At 36.7% G+C, this 24286-nt stretch overlaps 1 protein-coding gene across 1 annotated transcript in view; it reads left to right on the top strand.

Annotated features, from left to right (window-relative positions):
• The first annotated feature begins 517 nt into the window (after positions 1-517).
• Positions 518-24286, top strand: part of LOC132126773 (leucine-rich repeats and immunoglobulin-like domains protein 1) — a 36939-nt gene continuing 13170 nt past the window's right edge. The window contains exons 1-6 of the mRNA XM_059538259.1: positions 518-1721; positions 15313-15384; positions 16652-16726; positions 22021-22158; positions 22269-22412; positions 23503-23646. Coding sequence (XP_059394242.1) covers positions 1531-1721; positions 15313-15384; positions 16652-16726; positions 22021-22158; positions 22269-22412; positions 23503-23646 — 764 coding nt within the window. The 5' untranslated portion in view covers positions 518-1530. The remainder of the gene's footprint in view (positions 1722-15312; positions 15385-16651; positions 16727-22020; positions 22159-22268; positions 22413-23502; positions 23647-24286) is intronic.

The following is a 24286-nucleotide window of genomic DNA, read 5'->3' as shown; positions in this document are numbered from 1 at the left end:
TTGACAAAGAAATGGTATTTTACAAATTAAATATTTTAGCTTTTCTGTGTCAAAAACAACACAGAAATGTGATCTAGAATAAATCTGGCCTTTTTTGCTTTTGTTAATTGTATAATAAATAAAAAAGAAAGCAAATATATATATATAATATTTTGTATTATATTAATTATATTATATTATATTATATTATATTATATTATATTATATTATATTATATTATATTATATTATATTATATTATATTATATTATATTATATTATATTATATTATATTATATTATATTATATTATATTATATTATATTATATTATATTATATTATATTATATTATATTATATTATATTATTAATCAAATAATAATGCCCTGAACATTGTCCCTTTAAGACGTGAATAGAGGCGGTGAAGTTTCGCACTCTGGGTGGGAAAGATGGGCGGGGCTAACGCGATTTGACTGACAGCTGAGCCCTGGAACGTCCAAAATCGTAGCGCCTGGGCGCTCCAAAGCAGCCAGTAAGATCCAGAGTTTGGCCCGTCAATCATTCTCCGAGCACCAATCGGAAGGCAAATCGACGGAATCTTTATCACTCCCGATGTATCCAACGTGGGACGAAAGAACGTCTGGATAAAAAGAAAGTAAAGTCCGGGAGGGGTAAAAACAAGCGGTCGAAACGGTCAGAAGTACGAGGTGAATTAGGGAATTATCGGAGTTTTCGGACCGTACTACGAGATCAAGATAAAAGCTTCCCAGTTCCTTTAAACCGCGCTCAGGGCTGCTGGAGAGAGAGAGAGGGAGAAAGAGAGAGAGAAGGAAGAAACGCGAGCCGGAAAGTTCACAACAGTCGGACGGCTTTACTGGAATTGTTTGCTTAAAAGTGGTTTATTATTATTCATTAATGTGATCCAAACGCCTGCCTTCTCCGTTCGGAAACTTTATATCAAGTCCGTGAAGTAACGAGAGCATCAAACTTTTTTTTTTAGGAGTGCGGTTTTCCCAAAAGGAAAAGTTTCTTTAAAGCGCCGGAGATCAGGTTTGTTTTCAGCACGCTCGTATGGAGTTAATGGACACGATCTACTATGTTTTTACTCTTCATAATCACGAATGACTTGGGATCATCACATTATAAAAACTTCAGAAAAGCCGCTGACGATTTAAACTCTTCAAACTACATTTGATCCAGTGGATCTCTCTTGCCAAAACAAAGCGCCTGTCCATCTCCCATCCAGACCCCCTTTTCAACCTTTTAAGGACAACTGCATTTAGTTTTGGCTTCTGGACAAGTTGTGATTCACCTTTGATTTACTTGACGTACGTGGTGGAGCAGCGGAGTTAAGATTTTACTGTGGACCTTTTTCAAGTGCAGGACTAATGCATTGCCCAAAAACAACGCAGTATAATTTGATATTACCGTTGGGTAAACAAACAACTTAATGAAGGCGAATTACTCGGACTCTGAGAAACCCAATAGGTTCGAGCTGTCCGTCTGTGGATGAGAGAGATCAGTCGTTAAGCGCTGAGACAACTGGATACAAAATGGCGGCGTGGCTGGGACAGATGGGATCACTTTCATATCATGTGTTTTATTGGCTTTTGACACTGGGACTGTTAATTAATTATAGCGCACCGTGTCCTCAAAACTGTACGTGTACGCTTGATACGACTGACTGCAGTCATTTAGACATTACTGATGTCCCTCAAGACTTGCCTAAGAGCACTGTGCATCTGTGAGTACACAAAACTATACGTTTAAAACATTATTCTCTTCAAAATAACATGCTTCAAGTTCTTTAACACTCTTAACTAAAATTGTCCAGGGAAGAAAATGACTCAAAAGTCACTGAATAACAAGTGGCATGTCCTATATAATGATTTACACTTATTTAAAATTACTGACAAAAGTTTCTCTTTCCATTAAATTCATGAAAGGGTATTGGTTTTAAGTAGTCTCAGGCCTGAATCGACCTGCTGGGTTATGACATGCTAGTTACTCTCATAAGTTTGGAAAATCTGACAGAAAGTTTAAGGGAGCCTGCTGATATAAGTCCAAGAAATGAAACAATGATCATAATCACTTGTTTATTTGCCGGAAGGTAATTTTGGTCCTTAAAATCCCATATTTATTAATATTGTTTGACTACAGTGCTAAAAGACAAAGGACGAAGCTCATAATAATTAAAAAAATCTCTTTATTATTTCATTCAGAGTTTATTTTATATTGAAACATTGAAATGTATATTGAAACCTATTTTACATTTTATTTAACCTTATTCTACAGCTCTGACGGGCTCTCACCTTCACCCTTTTCTACAGGACTTTTTCTAAACTCTGGCCATAATAATGCAGTTTTGTCATTATATTAGGTCTGGTTTATAGATTATGACTTAAAATTGGTTATTTTCTTTATAAGTGCCCTATACTGAGATGGTAGATCTAGTTAGTCTCTCGTAGTAAAAACTGAGAACAGTTGCATTTGTTATTTTTATAGTCATCTGACATTTTATAAACTCCTAGATATAGGCTATTTTTTAAGATTAAAAACACACAAACATCACACACAAAAAGTATAAAGCCATTTTAATAACCGTATTTTCTTAACATTTCTCCTCAAACATGACATCAGTGTTATAGACAAAGTATTTTTGGGCATTAGGTCGGTGGTGTTAATATAATGTATCTTTGTGGCCTAGACAAACTTTCTATGGTGTTATCTGCCCGTGTCTTCAAGATCACAATCATCATTTTCAAAGGGAACAATTTTACTGCCCAGTATTATCTTCAACACCTTTACTGCATGTTTCATCGCTGCAAAGATACCTGTTTTGTCTGTTGATTTCACAAAAGCAGCTCCCTCACTCTTCTCGTCAGGTTTAAAAGATGGTTATCACGCACGAGTTTCAACACTGAAGTGTCAACTGAAGACATGAGCTGTCTTTTGTGCATTTTATATCACCCGATTCACCAAATTTTAGTCAGACCTGGTCGTTTGGGTCTTCGTCGGGCTTTATTTGAAATATATAAAGACACAAACCCAGAGATAACTTTTTAAAGACGAGAAGCTTATTAGTTGTAACCGAGGGTGGCTGACATAATCGTTCTTTGTATGATAGGACCGTGAAACATTCATTACACTCTCTCTGTTGGTGTTCTGCCTCAAGGACTGTCTAACCTACTGCTGAGTAATTTGACCTGGTCTGCCTGAGTGCTTTAGTCTGTGGCCCTTGACTATACCATTTAAATGCATATCGTCATTTTAGTGGGAAGCTAATGTGATGTATTTCAGGGTATTCAGTCAAATCTGGGAGATTAGACTTGCTTATTGGATTGGATGGTGAAAAGTGGTCTCTGTATGACAGGTGGTTGAAATATAGGGTGTGTTTACATCAGCGAAAAAGTAAAGTAGAAAAAAATCATTAACAATAAGATCGGGAATGTGTATTAAGAAAGTAAATCATTTTCATGTCGACTGTGTTTCTAGCTACCAATCAAATTCAAATGCAGGAACATAGGGGCCATGTTTTACACAGATTAATCATGAAGTGCCAATAAATAATTGATTTATTCCATATCACACTGTCAAATTGGTATATTAAATACTTTAAAGTGTCTTGTTTCAAACTAGTATTAGAAGCGGTTAAAAAGCTTTGACAGTGCTTTTATTGATTGGGTACAACCGCCCAACAGTTGATATATATTTCCTTCTGACTTTCCTTATATATGGTCTTTAAAGCGTGACGGTTTTTAATATTCAAACCTCATTGACAGCAACAGCATTAACTCAAAACAACTGGCTCCTTGTTCTTAACCAGTGGCTCTTTGTCTCTAAAAAGCTTAAGGCAACTGTGGTCTATTATAATGCTGATTATTTATTCTCATTAATCCCTAGAACTATCCCTATTCACTTGTCGCTATTCATGTTCAGCACTTTGATATGCTTCTCTGGCAATCGCCAAGCAGTCAAAGCGCTAGTGCTTGTGACATCTAAACCTGTTGCTTGCGTAACCACTCCGCACAAACTCGCCCAAGGAACGTCAAGTCGCGTTTTAGCATTTCCATGAACTAAAAGGCATGTTCCAGCATCTTAATGTCCCTTTATCGTCTGCTTTCATGTTGACAGATCCAACAGGAGCTGGATTTTAAAGTTATAGGCCAGAGATATTTTTTGGGTTGTCCGTCTCCAATATATCAATCAAGAGTAGAAAAAGCTTTGGTTGGAAAAACCCTGTGGACATGGCCTGAGTGTAAAATCATGCCTTAATTCCTTCCAGTTGTCCAAATAGTTTCTCCATACTGCCCATTTTTTCTTTCTTTCATTTAATGGTTCCCCCATGGCTTGCAGAGACCTTGATGGCGAGTAGGAAACAGCGAGGTGTTGGCATCGTCAGCTCGCACATGGTCCTTTGTGGATTTAAGTTAACATTGAGATATGAGCTTTAAGACACTTAAGATAAAGACTGATGGAGTTATTCATGGTGAGGGTCAAAGGAGTAGTTCACCCAAAAATGGTTTGCTCTTTTGCAGAAGTATGTTTAAGAATGTTGGTAACCAAACAGTTTTGGTGTCCATTGACTTGCATTTTATGGACACAGAGACATTTCTCATAATATCTTATTTTATGTTTCACAGATGAAAGTAAGTCATATAGCTTTGGAAATATGTGAGGGCGAGTAAATGATGACAATTTTCATTTTTGAACCTGAGTGCGGAGGAGACGTTGAATTAACTGATGAATGTAGTGAGTAATCTTATTGGCTTCACTGATGCACGACACAGTCCTCCAAACTCCATCTGCAAATTTGTCTGAATTCCTTGTGAATTAAAATTTTCTTTTTAAAAATATTTCCTGCGTCAGATCCATCTGAAGTATAGGAAAATTAAGCAATTTTAGTTTTGATTATGGAAATGTATGCTTGTCTTTGGCGTCTTGCATTCATCAGGACTGACCCTTTAAAATTCTGGATAAATGAGATCCGTTTTTTATTAAATAGCTATTTGATTTTGTCTGTTTATTCAGAGTGCTGTGAAGACCGAGGTGATGGCTTGATGTAACAAGCTGTATGAATCTTAGTGTGTGTTCACATTTGTAGTTCAGTTTGTTTGGTTCATTTAGTCCGGACCAAAATGGAAAATGATACATTTGGTCCTGGTCCACTTAGCTTTCACATTGGCATTATTGACAGCAAACCTAAATATGCCGAAAGGCATGGTAATACGTTCACAACCTGATTGGTCGATTTGAATGACGTATATTTTGTGATGGAACTTCCCGAACATCCCAAATAAAAGGTTTGTTTGACTTAAAGTGACGTTGCGACTGTATGATATCAAAGCACCCATTAACCGACTTGTCTACTCAGTGCCACTTTAAGTCAAACACACTTAATGCTGTCTGCTGGACTAAGCGTGCTCATTGTTGCGTGTACATATAGTTTATTTTCACCACCTGCAAACTCACTAGGTGCTCATAAAATGCACTTTATCTCATCGTTGCTCCACGTTTGCCCTCTGCTCATTTTGTTTTGGATACACCGCTCATTACGTGTCATCAAATCATGTAGCATAGTGTCACATCTTGTCATTACTTTCTGTTTTTGGTTCGTTTAAAACAATTTGGTCCATGTTGCGTTCATGTTTCATTCACCAGAGTTTGTTTGGAAGAGGACCGAGACTTTGTAGCGGTCTCAGACCACATGTTTGGTGCACACCAGGGTTCAGATGACAGCGAACCAAACATAAGTGTGAACACTCCCTTACTTCTTAAAGTAAACTTCAACGTCCCTTTGGTGGCCCTCTTGATTGTAAGCAGAGGGGGTGGTGGTTGGTTTGTATGTGCAGCCTGGGTTGCCACATGTGTTAGTGTAGTTTGGTCACCCTTTAGGCTTAGTAAACAGCCCACAGATTTTTCTCACTACTCTCAGAGGGTGCGATGTGTTTTTTATATGCATTGTGGGGGATGGTCTTTTCTTCACGGTCCCTGTCACCTGTTGTGGAGCTGCTGTGCAAACCTGAAAGTTAAGGGTGTGGTGCTTCTTTGGCCAGGCTACAAGAGTTAGTTCAATGTTAGGGTCCATTGCTCTCCATCGACAAAATTTCTAGATTTTGATCAATGACGTGTCGTGGTGTTTTAAAATGAGGAGGCAGGTATATATATAGTTTTATATGTATATATGTTCCTGTTACATTTAATGTTGTCACATTTTCCTGGTTAAATATTATATAAAACAGGAGAACAAATATAATTCAGTTTTGTATTTTATTAATATAATTGTTTATTTTATGTAATATTTGTAATACTAATTATACATTTCATAGTGTTTTTATGTATTTTTATATGTATTCCAAAATAACTAAAGGCAGTAACAATTTGAACAATATTTACAATGATGTTTCATAAGTTAACTACTTTAGTTAACATGAACTAAGCAACTTACAAATGAGGACAGTGGAAGCAATCAAAAACAACAAAAAGAGCAATGATATATAAGTGCTATAACAAGTCTCAGTTATATATATATATATAACACACACACACACACACACATAATTGCATAATAAATGAAAAGAAAATATAATACAAAAAGTTTAAAAAGGTAGTTAGATTTTTTTTTTTTAAGAATAGCATTAGAATAGTGAATGCTAAAGTTAGATAGTCAAATAAAGATGGAAGAGATGGGTTTTAAGCCGATTCTTGAAGATGGCTAAGGACTAATATTAATTATTTAATATTATTATTATTAAATGATATTATTTAATTATTTAATATTAATTATTAATTTTAATATTAATTTCAACATTTACTAATGCACTATTAATATTCAAAGTTGTGTTTGTTAACATTAGTTTATGCACTGTGAACTAACAAACTAACAATGAACAACAGTATTTGTATTAACTAATGTAAACAAAGATTAATAAATACTGTAATGTTTGTTTGTTCATGTTAGTTATCACATTAAATGACACTGATGTACAGCTGTTCTTTTTAATAGTCAACTTATTTGAGGTCATCATCATAAAAGCTCGGTAAACACTGCCACAGACACAAAGATATATCTTTTTTTAAATTCCATCACGCCGAATGCTCACTAAAAACTGACAGTCATCACGTTTTCAGACTATTTCAAGTTTTATTTTGACGTGACACAAAGTACTGGTATGTAAGCAAGAGAGTTGTTTACTTCCTTTATATTTAGGACTAGTCAAGAACGCCTTCATTTTCTTAATTCAGGCCAAGAGCTTGCAAGAAAATAAGAGGCGGGATTTATCGCATGAACCAATCACATTATATCATAACCGATCATATTCAATTATAGCATGATGGAGACATTGCCTCCTCTCATGTGATTGTCCCCCATTCATTCTCAATTACAACCCAGAAAGGTCACGGCACTGTAAGGGGTCTCTGTTGTAACTTTACCTGCTGGTGTCGTTGTTGAACAGTGTAACTACATAGAAACGGGTGACTTATTTTACACTTTTAGTGCCATATTTACTTAGTAATATTTGTGATTTTATGTTTGTAATATTGATTTTTTTGTCATCCAATTTATTGAGGAGACACTGCCTCCCTTGCCTCCTCGGAGGAAACGCCCCTGATCTTGATCTGCTTCTTCGCCCCATTGTTTATTCTTTCAAGGTGTGGAAACCAGTCAGGAGTATGTCATTAGCAGTCAAACTCGTTTTGATGCTTGTTCATTTCGTTATCTGAGCAGTAGGGCTGGGATAAACGATTATTTTTTTAAACGATTAATCTAGCGATTATTTTTTCGATTCATCGATTAATCTAACGATTAATTTTTCGGGCCGATTCGATTTCGATTATCTCCCCATTAATTGACTACTAACAATTTATACATGTTGATTTACATATCTGAATGAAAAAAAACATGAATTCCTTAACATTGCAATATATGTTTATTGCTCTTAAAATTACAAAATAAAAGACTGACTAAGAATGCATTACTTTGCACTTGTATAGAGCATAGCATTCAATAAAACCTTGAAGCCTTGAAAACACATAGCTTACTGAAACAAGCTTACTGAACACATAGGGCCTAGCTTACTGAAAAAAGTTCTTCTTTCAGATGAAAATAACAACAACTTGATGTCTAGCATTCAATAAAAAAGTTCACCCAAAATACTTGTTTAGAGCAATTGAAAGAATACAGTAACCAATGTAAACTTTAGGGCTTTAAGCTAATAGAGAGAGTGCTTTTCCAAAATAAAAATAAAAAATTTAACAGTGGGAGCCAGCAGCCTGTCATGGAGAAAAAAAAAATCTCTGATTTCTCCACGTGAAACTTTGGCATTCCGCCCTTTTTCTATCGTGTCTAATGATTTTGGTTAATATTCACGAGGGGTGGGGGAAGAGAGAGAGAGAGCGCTCGTGTAGTTTGAAGACTGTGAGTGAAACTGCGCGTGAAACTTTGGTGTTTCGCCCTTTTTCTATCGTGTTTAATGATTTTGATTTTGCACAAGGGTCTCGTACGTGCTCTGTCACTGTCACTCACCGATCAAATAAGGCTTTGACACCCGCCAAAAAAAAAGATCAATGCAGAAAAACCCCTGGATTGGTTATATAACGTTGGACAGAATGTTGATCCGGCCATCACGTATATTCAGCGCACATAAGGTAAACGTTTTGCAAACGTTTTTTAGAGAAATAAAAACAGGTCGACGAATCGATGCGCATATTTTGCGTCGACGTATTTTTTGCGTCGACGTCATCGATGACCTCGACGCGTTGTCCCAGCCCTACTGAGCAGTATGCTTTATTAATCCCGTTGCTGTTGAATTGGGTCACGCTCAAGAACAGCAACTTGCATTCTAGATTTTTGACAGCATAACGTGTAACACGTAAAAGCTGAACTGGTTTGCTCCAGGTGTGTGCAGTAGCGTGGAGCGGAGTTTGCTTGTGTTATCATATTGTGAGTTAAAGTTGTACCTTGCTGTGTTTAGCTTGGCCTGCATGGCACAGAGGTTAACCGCACCTTCTGTTAGCACTGCTCTTGTGGAGTTTCCATGCATCCAAGGACATTTTATCCACTGATTTATGCCCAGATCTTTTCCAGGCTGTTAATGCACATAAAACACGAAACTTGCGATTTAATGGTGAGTTGACGAAGGGAATACCTTGAGAAATGCTGTTTTTTGTTTTCTGGACTAGTTTAGATGTAGACGAGTGTTGTTATGTCTCGGTTAGGGGAATGGCAGCCACACTAGTACCAGAATTGAAATTCCAAAAGTATATTCCAGATTCTCTTCTTTGTTGAGACACATTTGAGCACCTCCTTCTCTCCCCTCCTTTGTTTAAGTGTCTACAAAGTGATGGATGACTCATCTATGAATTCTGTACATCTGGTAAGAGTTTAGAGATCGGGAAAAGACATAAAAAAGAGTGAAAGAAAGGGGAGGGGTGAGAGAATTGGAGAGTAACATGCCTTATAGAGCACCCCCAGCACATTTGGTCTGGAGACTAAACTCACCATTTAACATTCTGTGAAAGCGTTACTGACAAACTATCCCTTAACCCCATACTATGTAGTTTCCAGAAGTTTTATGGCATTAAACCATAATGTGCAGGCGTATAGGTTGATATGCATATTCTGTTGATCAGCAGTTTTTTTTTTTTTCAATCAGGAACATTAAAGCAAATTCACAACTTCTGCTTATGTTTTTGTTTTCTTTTCTCCATTTTTTTGAGCTGATCAGTATCCATGAATCAAATTTATTAACACACCTTTCCCATGTTTAATGGCGCTGCTGCTGTCTTATACTACTACTACTACTACTACTACTACTAATAAATTCATTTTAGTTAATGTTATGTTGTATATTTTTGTCATTTTTATTTTTATTATTTCATATGTCCATATAGTTTTTATAAATGTTTATTTTAGATCATCAAGATAAACTAAATTCAATGAAGTGTGTGCCCTTGGCAACTAGCTGAAATTAAAGAAGTTTTAATCCATTTTTTTTTTCTTTTGTTTATTTTTAGTTAACCCAGGTTTATATTAACAATAATAATAAATGTACAATATAATACTAATTGTATAAATATTAAATCCTTATAGACTAAATATAATAATAATACTGATATATTTGGTCACGATTGAGTGTATGTAATGTGCATATAATACTATTTTTATTTATTTCTTTTCTATTTGGATGATGAATTACATATGTAAACTTGACTGCTGGTCACACAGATAAACAAAATAAAATTTGATATATGCTTTACACAGTATATGATGAATATAGTGATGAAGTTGACCACTCTGATGTTTCCGGCAAAACTAGTGGTGCAATTAGTCCAGAGTTTTCCATTCTGTTAAGATAATAAACCATATGCAGGGAAACTCTGTAATCTAACAATCACTTGTTCTGTTCACTTTGAAGTTTTCTTGGACAATCTGTCACGAGCTGCTCTGTAACTATGCAGGATGTATTTTCACTCCCTGGGTTTTCATTATAAGATTAAAAATTATCAGTCGAAACAAATGTATATAATCAAGTGTGAGCATGTTGGACTTTTGCCTGGCATCTGTGGTTCTGGTACTGACTCAGCCTAAAGCCAACGACGCAGAAGTATAAATCAGCCTTAAGGCAAAAAGAGACCCTATTCTTATTGTCTTCATGGGGACAATTTCTCTGTCATCTACTTTCTTTAAAATGTGTCTAGTTCATCTTGGAATTAAGCTTCATGTTACTCTGATTTCTTTTGTTTGTTTGGTTTTCTCATATTTATTATCGTTCTCTCCCACCGTGTAATGTTGACTTCCTGATGATCTTTATCTCATGATCTTGACTCTAGATTCGATACTCTCGCTCCCTTTTCTCTGCTTTGTTTGGACTGTCGGGAAACGCTCCTGGCTTCACTATCAGTGGTGTTGCCGGGCTGTAAATGGGCTTTATGGCAGGAAACAGAAAGAAAGGAGCTCAAGCTGTGGGCTTTTGGTGAAGCAAGTGTCTGTCCGTCTGGCCGTTTGCTTCTGTCTTTGCTGTGACAGAGGAGTTATTCTTTGACTATATTTTATGGCCCGCTGAAACAGGGTACATTAAAGCCGCTTCTATCTTCCAGCTACATCATAAAGCTCCATCATTGACATCATTTCACACTTCCAAAGATCGAAGTTCACACGCAGCTTATCAGCGATAAAGATAGATAGATAAAATTTGTCTCCTTGCCGTTCTACTCAAAATATAGCCCTTGAGGGAAAAACTGACATAAGAGTCATTTATATTGTTAATATAACAGGCCATAACTTCAAATATAATGTTATTTCCAATACCTTATTGAGTCAGCATGTCAGAGCTCAGTTTGGTGTCGACATATCAACAGGTCCATGTTGTTTACACTCAAATCAATGTGACCATATTTGAGAAAGTATTATCATTCTGTCCTAAAATAAAAATAAAAAATAATAATTCAGTATGTTATTGGGAATTTATTTAACCCCCCACCCCCGGTCATTTCCTAAATGACTTTGACCTTTGTTAGGTGTGAATGTGCTCGCACCCTTGGTTTCCTGGCATAGGAAGCTGTTGGCCGCTCGCCTAATGGAAACAAGAAAAATAGACATCAATGGCTGTTAGAGTTGAAGTTGAATTTACGAGCCTGTACTAGTGCGGTTAGGTTAGAAGTCATTATTGTCATGGCTATAAAATGGTTGCATAGCATGTAGTGTGTAAGCGCTGTGTTCTCACTGAAATTGAAGTGAGCTGAGCAGATGGAGGATGATTGGATAATTCTTGAATATAACATTATTAGAGCTGGAAAAGCATATTGTACTCATCTTTCCTTAAAGGGAATTTCAACTGCGCTGACTAGTTTCTTAACAATCCAAAAAAAGTGTTTCTGGTTTCCTTTAAGTTGGCCAGTTGGCCTACAGGACTCTCTGAGGAAGAGAAGAGATGTTCCCTTAGTTCAGAGTAAAGACCATTGGGTTTGTTCATGGTTTGAATCTTAATAGACATGAAACAAATAGTTTGAGAATAGAAACATGATCATATCGTCTGAGTCTGCTTTACGCTTACAGTCTTGTTTAATTAGTTGGCTTATGCTACTTTTATCATACATTTCTCCAGATTTCTGGCAATATTTCTAGCCTTGATACACAATAATATAGAAATAATATAAAATAGAATATAAAGCACTTTAATAATAAATACTATAAATCATACAGCTTTATCATTAATATGGATTTTAATTTTCTTTGTCAGACTTAAATGTTCCTTTTCAATATTATATTAAAATCTATTGTTTTATTATATATCTGAATTTAAGCATTTTTTCTGTATTAGGAAGCAATTTTTATTTTTAATTTTTTTAATGCTGAAACATTCGAACCTAGTAAGTGAAATCATAAAAGTTCCCATGATACAACTTGATGTTTCGGTTATTTTGACATCTTTGTGTTCAGACAGGAAGATGGGGTTGGAAACATCAGTAGGCTTATATTCTTGAACTTGAACTTAATAATATTCAAAGAATCATGAAAAATTTATGATTTGCACAAAAACATTAACAACTGTTTTCAACATCATTTGATACTGAAGACTGGAGTAATGGCCATCACAGGGATAAATTACATTTATTTCAAGTATATTATTGTTTTTACATGGGAAAAAAAAGTGTATTTTTGTACACTAAACTTTTGTGCCAAAAAAAAGTTAACAGACATGGACTAAAAGCCACACAACTCCAATTTTGGGCATAATATTTGGCCTCATTCTTAAAGACATTTAAACCAGCCTGACTGAAAACCAGAACGTTAGTTAAGCCTGCTGTACGGTTACAACGACCATGTGATTTACGCCCCAAAGGTCAGCCTGAAGGTGTGAAAGTTAGTGTTATCTGATAAGATAAAACGGCTTAAACAAAGTGAAGCCACTGAGAATTAAACACGGAGATTATATAAACACTCTCATTTCCCTTTTGGTTGGTAAGGCATAGGTCAGTTCTCCAAACATCACAAGGTCCCCATGAAGACTGAGGTGATCTGAGCGTTTTGTCTGATTGGCTGTTTAACAGTAAAACATTGAAATGTCTTGTATCACTTCCCGCCACTTTATTAGCTCCACCCACATGTCTGACAGAGCTGTTGGAAAACACATTATATCTTAGTCCAGATAATTGTGAAATGGCTTAACCCAGTATTTGGTCTCCTTTTTTCAGCCCTTAAAATTCTGTAGTGGAAACTAATATGAGACTTAGTCAGTAATGGGTGTGTGAAGAATGAGATTGTCAGTTTCGTTGCTCTCACTCTCAACAATTTGCAGGTTGGAAACAGCTAAAGCAGATTAGCAACTAGCATTCTACATGACGTATATGATTTTCTCGGCAGTATTCATGCCCCCTGGCGAGCCTCTCAAAGCCTGTTATTTTTTAATTTGCTTTGGTATAATTAGGTAATTGCCTAATGTTATAGGACTACAATTTTGCTGTGTTCACCGCTGTCAGACGAATGCCTTGAGGGCAGCTCACCCTGTGTTATTATCTCCGCCGAGCCACAGAAGCATTGTGACAGTTTTGGCTGTTCAACTTAACCAAATAAAGTACTAAATTGTTCTAGTTTATTTAACTTTACCGCTTGAATAGGGACACATTGAGCTACTAAGAGTGTGATTAGCAAACATTTTTCTTTTTTTTTCATGCCTTTTTCTATATACAATCCCAGTTTGAGAAGGTATACAGCCATCGTGAATATAGCCCATGTCTGTTCTTTCTCAAGTTTGTATACATACAGCTTCACAGTCTGCACTTGACAGCTCAGGGTGAGAAACAGACACATTATATAGTGTGTTAGGTAATTGTGCTTCTTTACAACCAGCTGTAGCCCCACAAACCTGTCAAAATCGACTCAGCAGACGGAAGAACAGCCATCCAGTTGTTTCTTTACAAGTGCAGATGAGCTGCCGATTAAATCATTTAACACTGCTAAGTGGAACTTGATGGGTGTGCCATTGAATCTGTTAGTCAGGGAGTTGAAGATAATCCGAAAGTCAATACTTTGCAGGAACCAGCAACATTCTAAACCAATTTTACAGTTGGACACTTCCTATTACACTGTGATCATTGTCCCATAGACTTACAATCGACCAACTGTTTAACCTGGATTGATCCAAAAACATAAATGTATACAAACAAGTATATATTTTTGCTGAAACATTTAGCCCTGAATATTTGTTTACACCATATACATTTAACCTAGCATATTCATTTAAAAAAATACTTGATTATATTTATTATTTTATTAGTCTTTAAATATATATATATATATATATATATATATATATATGGAAAATGTTTTTTTTCTCATAAAAAAAATTAATAAATAAAATACAAATCCTTACGTAAGAGAATGTATCACGGTTTTAAAGTTTTGTGCGCAACAAATCATATTAGAATGATTTCTGATGGATCATGTGACATTGAAGATAAAAAGAGGTGCTGAAGTCTGATTTTGTGGTGTGCTGTGCTTTAGAATTAAATATTGGTGAGTATAAGAGACATGGAAAAAAAAAAAAACATTAAATGAACTCACTGTCCCCAAACATTTAAATGGTAGTGTGTGAATGTTTAAAAAGGTTGAAGTCAGAGTTATGGCCTGGTAGTATGTGCCCCAGACTTGTTGAGTCTTGGTGTTTATTTTGAGGTGGAAAAAAACGGTTCAAATCCATCATACTTGCATCATTTTCATGTCTAAAAATTATAAAAAATAAAAAAAAAACTGCCAAGTGCTCCTACAAAATACCAAATCAGTTAACATTAAACCCATTTTAAACCAATTACTATTGCTATAAATAATGCAGATTAGATGGTGCGGTCAATCCAAAAAGAAAATCTGAGCATGCAGTAGCTGAGGAGCGAAGGAGGAAACCACAGAGCTGACAGGAGCTCTATAGATCACAGCGCCGTCAATCTCTGACATTTCAGCAGGGAGAGCAGGAGGCCAGAGCTCTGCCAAGCCCAGTCTGAAGCTTGTCTGAACCGCGCTGAAATGAAGATGACGTCCCACTAAAGGAGGCTGTTGATGGTCCTGATTTATGGGCCATAAGTGTCGATACAACACGTTTCACTGATGAACCGGACTGATAGATTATCCGGTGTGTAGTTGAAAGCTGCTGCTGGCGCTGTAGATATAGTGAGGCGAGAGATTTAGGGTGCTTGAATGGGTCTGCTCATGAGAGAAATGCGATCGTTTTCACGTCGACGCTTTTTACTGAAAGAGTGGTTTGTCGACTGTTATGAGCGTCTGAATAAAGTGTTTTAATAAATCTCTCTCTCCCCCCTCCCTTTCTCTGTTCACTCAGAAATCTGAGCCACAACAAGCTGGCAGCAGTCGATATGGACATCCTCTCCAATCTGCCCAACCTGAGAGAAGTGTGAGTAGAACAGCCCCATGTCCCCAGTCCAAACCTCCTGTATATCTGCCCAGCATCAGCTGTAAATCTGTCCCTGATTAATAAAGTCAATTAGAATGCTACTAACTTTTTTAGGGCTGTAACAGAATGTTCTGGGGTGTTGTTGGCCTTCACAAGGCCAGTGTTTGTTTTTTAGGACAATGGTGTCTTTATATTGATCTTAATTCGGCTTCATTCAGTTCAAATCCAGCTTAAGAAGACCAGTATAAAAACCTGTCTGTTTCAGAGTAGAAGTGCGGGTTAATGTTACGTGTAAAACCACTTCTATACTTGGCTAGAAAACATTCCCACAGCTAAAGCCCCATAGAGAGAGGCAATTGAATGAAGTACATTAAATGGTGTAATAACATTAATTACAGCCATTAGCCACAATCGGTCATAAAACATTTTAAAGCGTGCTGTCAGTGCTATTGGATATTTAAGCACTTTTGCTAGTGGCTATTGTCCTGAAAGTGGCGGAGATCGGGAATAAAGAGGTTTGCTATTATAAGCACCTTCCATCATCACCCGACACCAGCCACTAACCTGCGCTGTAAATATTTAATACATCGAGGGACTGTGTCTGGCCCTTAGCCAGACGGGACTACTTTCCCTTTCTCTCTCTCTCTCTCTCTCTTTCTCTCACTCTTGATGTTTTGATGGTCTTTGTCATTAGGACCCATCCATCTATAATAAATATAAATTCAATCTGTTTTGCTAAATATATATATATATATATTTTATATATATCATTTATTTTATTAATATATTAACTGCAAAATACATTAAATACAATTATGACATCAGTAAGATATATCTATCTAGCTATCTATATATTATATTTATTGTAGTGCTGTCGCGATTAATCACATCCGAAATAAATGTTTTTGATTACATAACATATGTTTGTGTAATGTGTATATTGATTATATATAAATACACACACGTGTATGTATATATTTTGGAAAAATGTTTATATGTTAAATATATTTATATATTATATCAATTATATGAATATAAATATATACATGTAAATATTTTTGAAATATATACTGTATGTGTGTATATTTATATATACATAATAAATGTACACAGTACACACCCATATTATGTAAACGAAAACTTTTATTTTGGATGCGATTAATCGTTTGGCAGTACTAATTTAATGTATTATAATAAATTATAAGAAATGTTATAATTATATTAAGCTATGTGTAACCTGGATTTTGTTCTGTTTTTTGCTTGACAGGAGGCTTGACCACAATGAGCTGACCTCCATCCCTTCATTTGGAGACGCAGCAGCAACAGTCGTTACACTCTACTTGTAAGTGAAACTTCATTGTGTGCTCTGTGATGACGGATGCTGTACTTTCTGTACTTGACACAAATTATTGTTTTCATGGTGTGGGCAGTCATTTTTTTCTCCAGGGAACATTTCAGTATTAGCATGTCAACTAGTGCATTTCCATTTGCTACTTGTTTATTTTTATGTGGTTTTGTGGTCAGTCAGATAGCAAAGTGCACACCTAAAAATTCCCTCTTTTAGAAGACGACGTTTAGTGTTGCTGGCTGTGAAACTGGTGGGATTGCCTTACCCTGGAGAATTACTGCCTTTTTTGGAGTAATCACGTGTATGTGTTTGCTTGTTGGCGGTTTAGTCCATTCCTTTCTCGGCATCCTGGTACACAGTTATGGTTTGTGAGTTTTCACAGCATTTTAGTAAGACAGCTCAAGCTGCAAATATCAGTACTGAATGGCAGGTTTGTACTTTAATATTAAAGGAGAAATACATCACCAAACAGAACTTTAAAATTAGGAATTTAGAAGCAGTAATATTTGAATCAAAGTATCAAAAAATACAGCTTCACCTTTACATTACTGTTACTTTAAATAATGCTTTACTGTAGACTCGTTCATGTTCAATCTATAGATCCCTGTTTCAGAGCACCAGTATCTCCTTCACACGACTGATAGCCCAGCAGTAATCTGTCTTCTGCATGGATCATGTTCCCATCTGTAACATATCTCTCCACTACCAAATGTGTCGTTCATTTGAGCGGTAAAGCGATCTGTGTCTTTATAGCGGGCAGTTGTGCTGTCATGGTGTGACCTCATTGATTTACAGTTAATCAGCGTCTCCCAGAAATGATGAAAACCCTGATGACTGTTTAGTTCACTTCACAGGATTCTAACATTTGATACGACCATGCCGAGCTGTGCTTGGAGGGTATCGGGAAAGGTTGGAATGAGGGGTGATGATCAGGGAATTTAGGTCCAAATGGAAGAGTGCTTCTTTTTTTGGCCTTGGTTCGAGGCCTGTCGCTATGGAGGGTCGTCGCAAATCGAGAAGGGCTCATCTTTTTTGAGCTGCACAGCTGAATGCAGTAGAACGCCCAGCTGTAGCTGTCAATCAAGTGGTTTACTGTATAAAAAAAAAAAAAAGAGAGCGAGAGATAATGGGGGAGGGGTTAGTCGGAAGTGGGCGAGATGGGTGGTTACTGATACAGGCAGATGAAGGGTTAGGAACAGAAAGAGCGAAAGGTCTCAGTTTCCACCTGTGAGGAACACCTGACCCTACTCCTGCTCATGGCTCTTGTTTGGAACGTCGCTCGGCTCACAGAATTCCTCCCCTCTGAGTTCACCAGCTGGAATGCTGTCGGACAGCAGCTCTCTGTGATATGGCCATAGAGCCAGCACTAAAATACTGCAGCGTCTGTCACCGGCATTGAACTCCTCAATGCTCCGTTTCATCAGAAGAGAGTATGACATTTAAACAGCAGCTCTCTTTTCCCCTCTCTCTCTCTGGTGAAGTGTCACCATTCTACTGATTTTAATCATTTCCTTTGACTGTTGACAGTCATATTGTCACAGTGTGCTGTGCGGCATATGGTTTCACTCTTTATTGCTGTGGCAATGCAAGCAATTTAATACAAATGGACATTGAAATATAGTTCTAGTGCATTATGTTTGTCAGCTGTTGGGGAGTGTTTGACAAATGTTACACTGGCTAGTTGTATGGTAGGGCTGGGGGTTTATTTGGAGACCTCATCACATTTATTTTTGTGTTAAACAGTTTGTTAAAAAATCTTGATATTATATCTTATTATTTTCATATGTTTGACAATTTTTAAATCTGGCATTTTTTATTTTTAAAGAAACCAGTGTTTCCGTTCTACTAAAATACCCATTAATGCTTATTAGATTGAGTGTTTAAGACAAAAGAAAATGGAAAGAAAAATGAATTTAAGTAGTTAAATATATCTTTTTATGAAGATGTTTAAGCCAAATAAAAAGCACAATAAAATCACTGACATATTAAAATTTTTTATTTTTGTCGCCAAGAGTAATATTCTGAAATATAAAGTTGGCAAAAAGTTAGCAATAGCACTTAAATGATTGTTTAGGGCCCTATGAAATTTAGCTTTTTCTGTTTTTATTTTTCTGAATTCTGTATTTTTTACGTTTCAGTTTTTTTTAATGGTTTAATAAAATAATTAATCATAAAGCATGTCCAGTTAATTGAAATCATGAAACTTCCACAGTTTAACATCACTTTATAAAATGTATAACAAAAATTAAAATTTTAAGGCCCTATGAAATGTCTTTTTTTCTCAAATTCAGTTTTATTTTATTCATATAATAATAATAATTATTATTATTTTTTACATAAAAAATACTATTACTATATATTTTTTAATTGAATTTTTTTATTTAAATTCTGGTAAATAATTCATTCACACACAGACACGCAGAACATGCAGGATTCTTATTTAAATAGTATTTTTGTGGCTTAACATTCGCAGGCACTAGTCCATATCATGATTTAATTTAAGTGTACTGACCTACTTATTCATCCAAAATTTGGCAAGTTTCGTGCCATTCTTTGTTACACAGCAAAATTAAATTTTTATGACTCGATTCCGCAATTCTGTCGGTGTCTTCCGCATCACGGAAATCATAGGACCGTAATTGTTGCTGCTTTATGGAACCACAAATAACCAATTAGCTTCCCTGGCTAATGTTATGGTTGTGCAAGACTTTGTAAAGACCATCCCAAACCATAATTTCACTACCTGATTTAATCTTTGAGAGCTCTGAACGGCCTTCCCAAACCACCTCCACCATTTCATCCCCTTACTTTGGAGTTCATCAAGCAGATAAGCCAATCAGTGCTGCCTAAAGTGCTTTAGTTGGATTAACCAGCTAAAATATTCAGCTCCCACGCTCTCTCACCACAACAACAACTGATTCTGACACTGGTCTGGAACCCAGCTATAGCATCTGTTTATCCCTAACAAGCATAAGAAAAACAACTCAACCGCAAGCAAAGTCTTTGTAAACTATTTGTAGAGTATCGTTTTGGCATTGGCTCTGTTTTAGGATCTGCTGTAACCCTGATTTAGTAAGCCAGATCCTATATCTGAGCAGATCCAGATCTGATCCAGATCCAAGTAGGACCACTTTAAAACTTTTTTTGTGGATTTAGGCCTGGGATGGCCGATGCATGAGTTTGGGCCGTTTCTCTTGCTAACGTCAGCATGTTTTTTTGCCTGTTAAAGGTCACCAGCTGCTGACCTGCTACTCAGTGGAGTCTCAGTGCTCAGTTAGTCACAGGAACATCCTGTAGGGTGGTGAGCACTCTGTCTGTTTATTCAGGTGGGACAGTGGGGGTTCTCCCTCCTCTTCTCTTTCCTTCTGTTGTTCTCCCTCACTCTTTCTTCCGTCCTTCCATTCCTTGTTCTTTTCCCCTCTTCTCACAATTCCCACCCAGAATTCCAGTTAGACAGTCAACCCAGGGAGCATCTGCGTGTCATCTTCACTGGGAAAGGCCTCACTGGTCTCTCAGGCTCCCACAGAACACCTGCCAGAAGACAACCAGAGCAGAAATCCCCTCTCGGTCTCTACGGACCATGTGTTTACTGTGGGATTTACGCAGAATCGGGAATCCGAATAAGGAGGCTTTGTTGTTCAAGCACGGACTCGTCTTTGCTGTATTTGCCTGTCTGCCTAGACTTAGTAGGGTTTCGATAGCATTTATCATAGTGCAGGTGCTGGACTGATAGGTGTGACTAGCGGGCCTCAATGGAGGATGTTTCTAAAGATCTCTTTTTGAGGATCTATTTTTGAGGAACTCTATACGAATACCTTTTATGGTGAATATTGGAATTGGAAGTTCATGAACCAGTCTACCAAATAATAGGTATTACCAAATAGTAATACCAGGGTACATTGCTGTATACTGTTGTATTGTATGAACCATATTCAAATCCTGCGGTATTTACCCCAAAGCTTATACATTAAGCTTTCATCTAATGCGGCGTTATTTCCTTATGCCTACTATGTCTTATTTAATAGTAAGTTTATTAGACGGAGATTTTCGGATTTGTTTCTTTAGTACTGTCCGATTCTCCAGTGCAGGAATGGCTTACTCTGAAATTACCCCAAAACAAATTCCAGATGTGGAGAGCCTTGACCTCGCCATTCCTTCTGTGGCCGGCAAAAACAAGTGTGATTCTTAAGTCAGCTGCTTTCTCATGCCTCAACTCTGAAGAGAAATAGAAGCAAAGAAAAAAAGGGAAAGGACAGAAATCCAAAGCGATTTCGGAACCCATGAGAAAAAATGAAGGCAAGATTTGATTGGTCTTTACTTGGTTAAGAACTGTCCAAGTCTGATGTGACTAAACTTACAAGAAAACAAAAGATCTGCGAACAACACTAATTGTTGAATCTCAAACCAAGTCCGGTGTGGAAATTGTGATATGTTCGCAAACAAAAGTGTCAGTCCATTTACAATCCAATCCAAATTAAATGCAGGTTTTGTAACATTTGGGGGAAAAAAAGAAGTTGTTTGCATGATTTGTTACTCTTTTGTGTGACTAAGCGAAACTAATTTTGCAAAAAAAAAATTGCACTAAAAACTAGATGAAACTTGTTATTTTGTGAAGAATTTTTTTTTTAATTAAGTGGCATATAGCCGTCGTTTCACTGTAAACCGGAATAGAATGAAAGTATTTTATTTTAATCTCTTCTGTTGCATCCAAAGCTATGCGTACAGAAACAGACATAAACAGGTTTAGATGAATCTTTCATCTGACTGATATTTGTCACCATAGCAGGGTTTTTGTTTGGGATTCCAGGCTTGTATGTGTTTGTGCGTCTGCATGTGTGTGTTGACAAATCAAGTTACCGTATCAAGCCACAGTCACTTGGCACTTCTGAAGGCGTGTGTGGAAACAAGCCTCCAATGGGCTTCAAAGCCCTATTGACACATTCTCTCCGAAAGAGCCTCATGTGGTTAGAGCAGCCACCCGCCTATCAGCGCAGATATGTGGGTCAGCATATGGTTTCGCATAGTTGCCTATGCACTAATAAACTGAAAAACACTGCAATAATGTGCCTTAAGAATTGTAACCCTTAAAATCAGATCTGTAGTCTTAGTCTTTGTCAGGATGTTCAATTTGTTTGCACGATCCGTGTAGACATTAAACAATAGATTAGTCTGAAATCTGTCCAGAGAGTCAAGTGAAAACGTATTAAACACTCCTTGAAGGTTTATACAGCTGTGTATAGGGTTAGTGTAATAGATGATATGCTCTTTTATTTTTTTCTTCCTTCTAGGCACCATAATAAAATCCGCAGACTGGAGGGGAGCCTGCTGCAGAACTTCACTGCTCTGGAGACTCTAGATCTGAGTAATAATGACATCACGGAGCTGAGAGAGCGCTGCTTCCCTCCGGGGTTACAAATCAAGGACCTGTGAGAAACCCTTTGTTCTCTCTTTTAAATAGATAGAACTGTGAACATCTGTGTTTTCAGGTAATACTGTGTTCTTTCACAATCTGAAGCGGGATATTTAATTTCTGTAGGCACCTGAGCAGTAATAAGATTGTTCATCTGGAGTTCGGGGCATTTAAGAACCTCGCCGGGAGTCTGCAGATCCTCAGATTGAGCCGGAACCGATTGACCCAGCTTCCTGTCAAAGGCCTGGAGCTGCCCAAGCTCACACAACTGTGAGTGCACTACACAGTTATATACCTTTTCTTTTTTTTTCAGCAAAGATGCGTTAAGCAAAAGTGATAGTAAAGAATTTATAGTATAAAAAAATAATAATTATTTATGGTTCTGTTCCATAGAAGTGAAAAAAAAATATATATATATAAACATTAAAATAGGGATTTTAAAATGTAATAATAATTCACAATATTACTAAAAAGTTACAAATTTTTGGTTTTGATTATTAGCAGAGGTGCTTCAATTAATGTATTTTGTCAGATGCATTCGATGTAAGGATCATGCATGGTTTTTTTTTTTAAGTCAAAAAGTAACTCTCTTCCACTGCATTTCGTCCAGCTGTTACACAAAAACGTTTTTAAAGAGTAGATCAACTATTTTTAACTTGAGAGTAGCTGAGTAGTTTAAACTATTTTATTATTCAGCAGCTTTGGAAACTACAGTTTAAAGTACTTTCTCCGACACTGGCTTCCACATGTTTTTTTGAAAGGTATCAGCATTCAGGATCTTAGAACCATTGGTAAACATCAGAGCAGGACAATTCTTTCTCTCCGTTGCAGATCTATGGATCTATCTGTGCCCCGAGCGTAACCATCTGTAGCTAAGCTCTTTGTTTCTGCTCATATCAGACTTCCATCAAAAATGTGCTTTGTTCTTCAGGTGGACAGAGTGATACTCAATCTCTGTATGCATGAGGCAACATAAGCTCATATTAAACCTCACACACACCTGGAGTGCATTTCATCAACCACAAAGCCACAGTTATGTTGGTGAGCGAGACGGATAGGTTAGTTAGTTATGACATCAAAGAGGGATCAGAGCCGCTTTATTTGAGCTGATGGTCAGCTGGACATGCTGCCTGTTTACAACGTTACATTCTTTAGAAAAAAGGTTAGAAAAAGGAGGTTTTGCAGCAATGTGAAAGATGGGAAAGACATTTTAATATTCTGAAGAACCCTTTCCCACCAGGATATAAGATGCAAATAAAGAACTGTTATTTTTATTCGTCTATGTCTTCACAATATCTTGCATAATTTCCTCAAATACTTTAACCTTATTGGTAATGCTTCTAATTGTGTGTTTTTGTAGGGAGCTGAGCAGGAACAAGTTGCGGTTGATTGAGGGACTCACCTTCCAAGGTTTGAGCAGTTTAGAAATTCTAAAGCTTCAGAGAAACAACATCAGCAAGCTGACGGATGGGGCGTTTTGGGGTCTGGCCCGGATGAGAGTTCTGTGAGTCCAAACCTTCATTACCACAACCTAAATCTTGCTAGATAATTAGATAAGGAATAGTTCAACCAAAAATTATAATTCTGTTATTAATTTCTCACCCTTGTGTGGTTGCAAACCCGTAAGACCTACGTTCATCTTTGGAGCACAAATTAAGATATTTTTGATGAAATCCGAGAGCTTTCTGACCCTGCATAGACAGCAAGGGAACTTTTACCAGAAAGCTAGTAAGGACATCATTAAAATAGTCCATGTGACATCAACGGTTCAACCTCAGTTTTATGAAGCTACGAGAATACTTTTTGTGAGGAAAGAAAACAAAAGTAACAACTTTATTTAAAGTTTTTCTCCTCTGTGTCAGTCTCTGCTACGAATCTGTGAGTCACATGTCTGTCAGTCATTATTTTGTTTTTCACAAAAAGTATTCTCGTAGCTTCAGAAACTGACTATTTTAACGATGTCTTTACTGCCTTTCTGGGTCTTGAATGTGATAGTTACATTGCTGTCCATACAGGGTCAGAAAGCTCTCGGATTTCATCAAAAATATCTTAATTTGTGTTCCTTTTGGGCTTGGAACGTGAGTAATTAATGAGAGAATTTAGCATTTTTGGGGCAACTATCCCTTTAATGTTTCTCACTTATA

Source organism: Carassius carassius, chromosome 44, assembly GCF_963082965.1.
Source record: "Carassius carassius chromosome 44, fCarCar2.1, whole genome shotgun sequence".
Lineage (NCBI taxonomy): Eukaryota > Metazoa > Chordata > Actinopteri > Cypriniformes > Cyprinidae > Carassius > Carassius carassius.
Note: the sequence above shows the minus strand (reverse complement) of the source record. Positions and strands in the feature narration are given on the sequence as shown.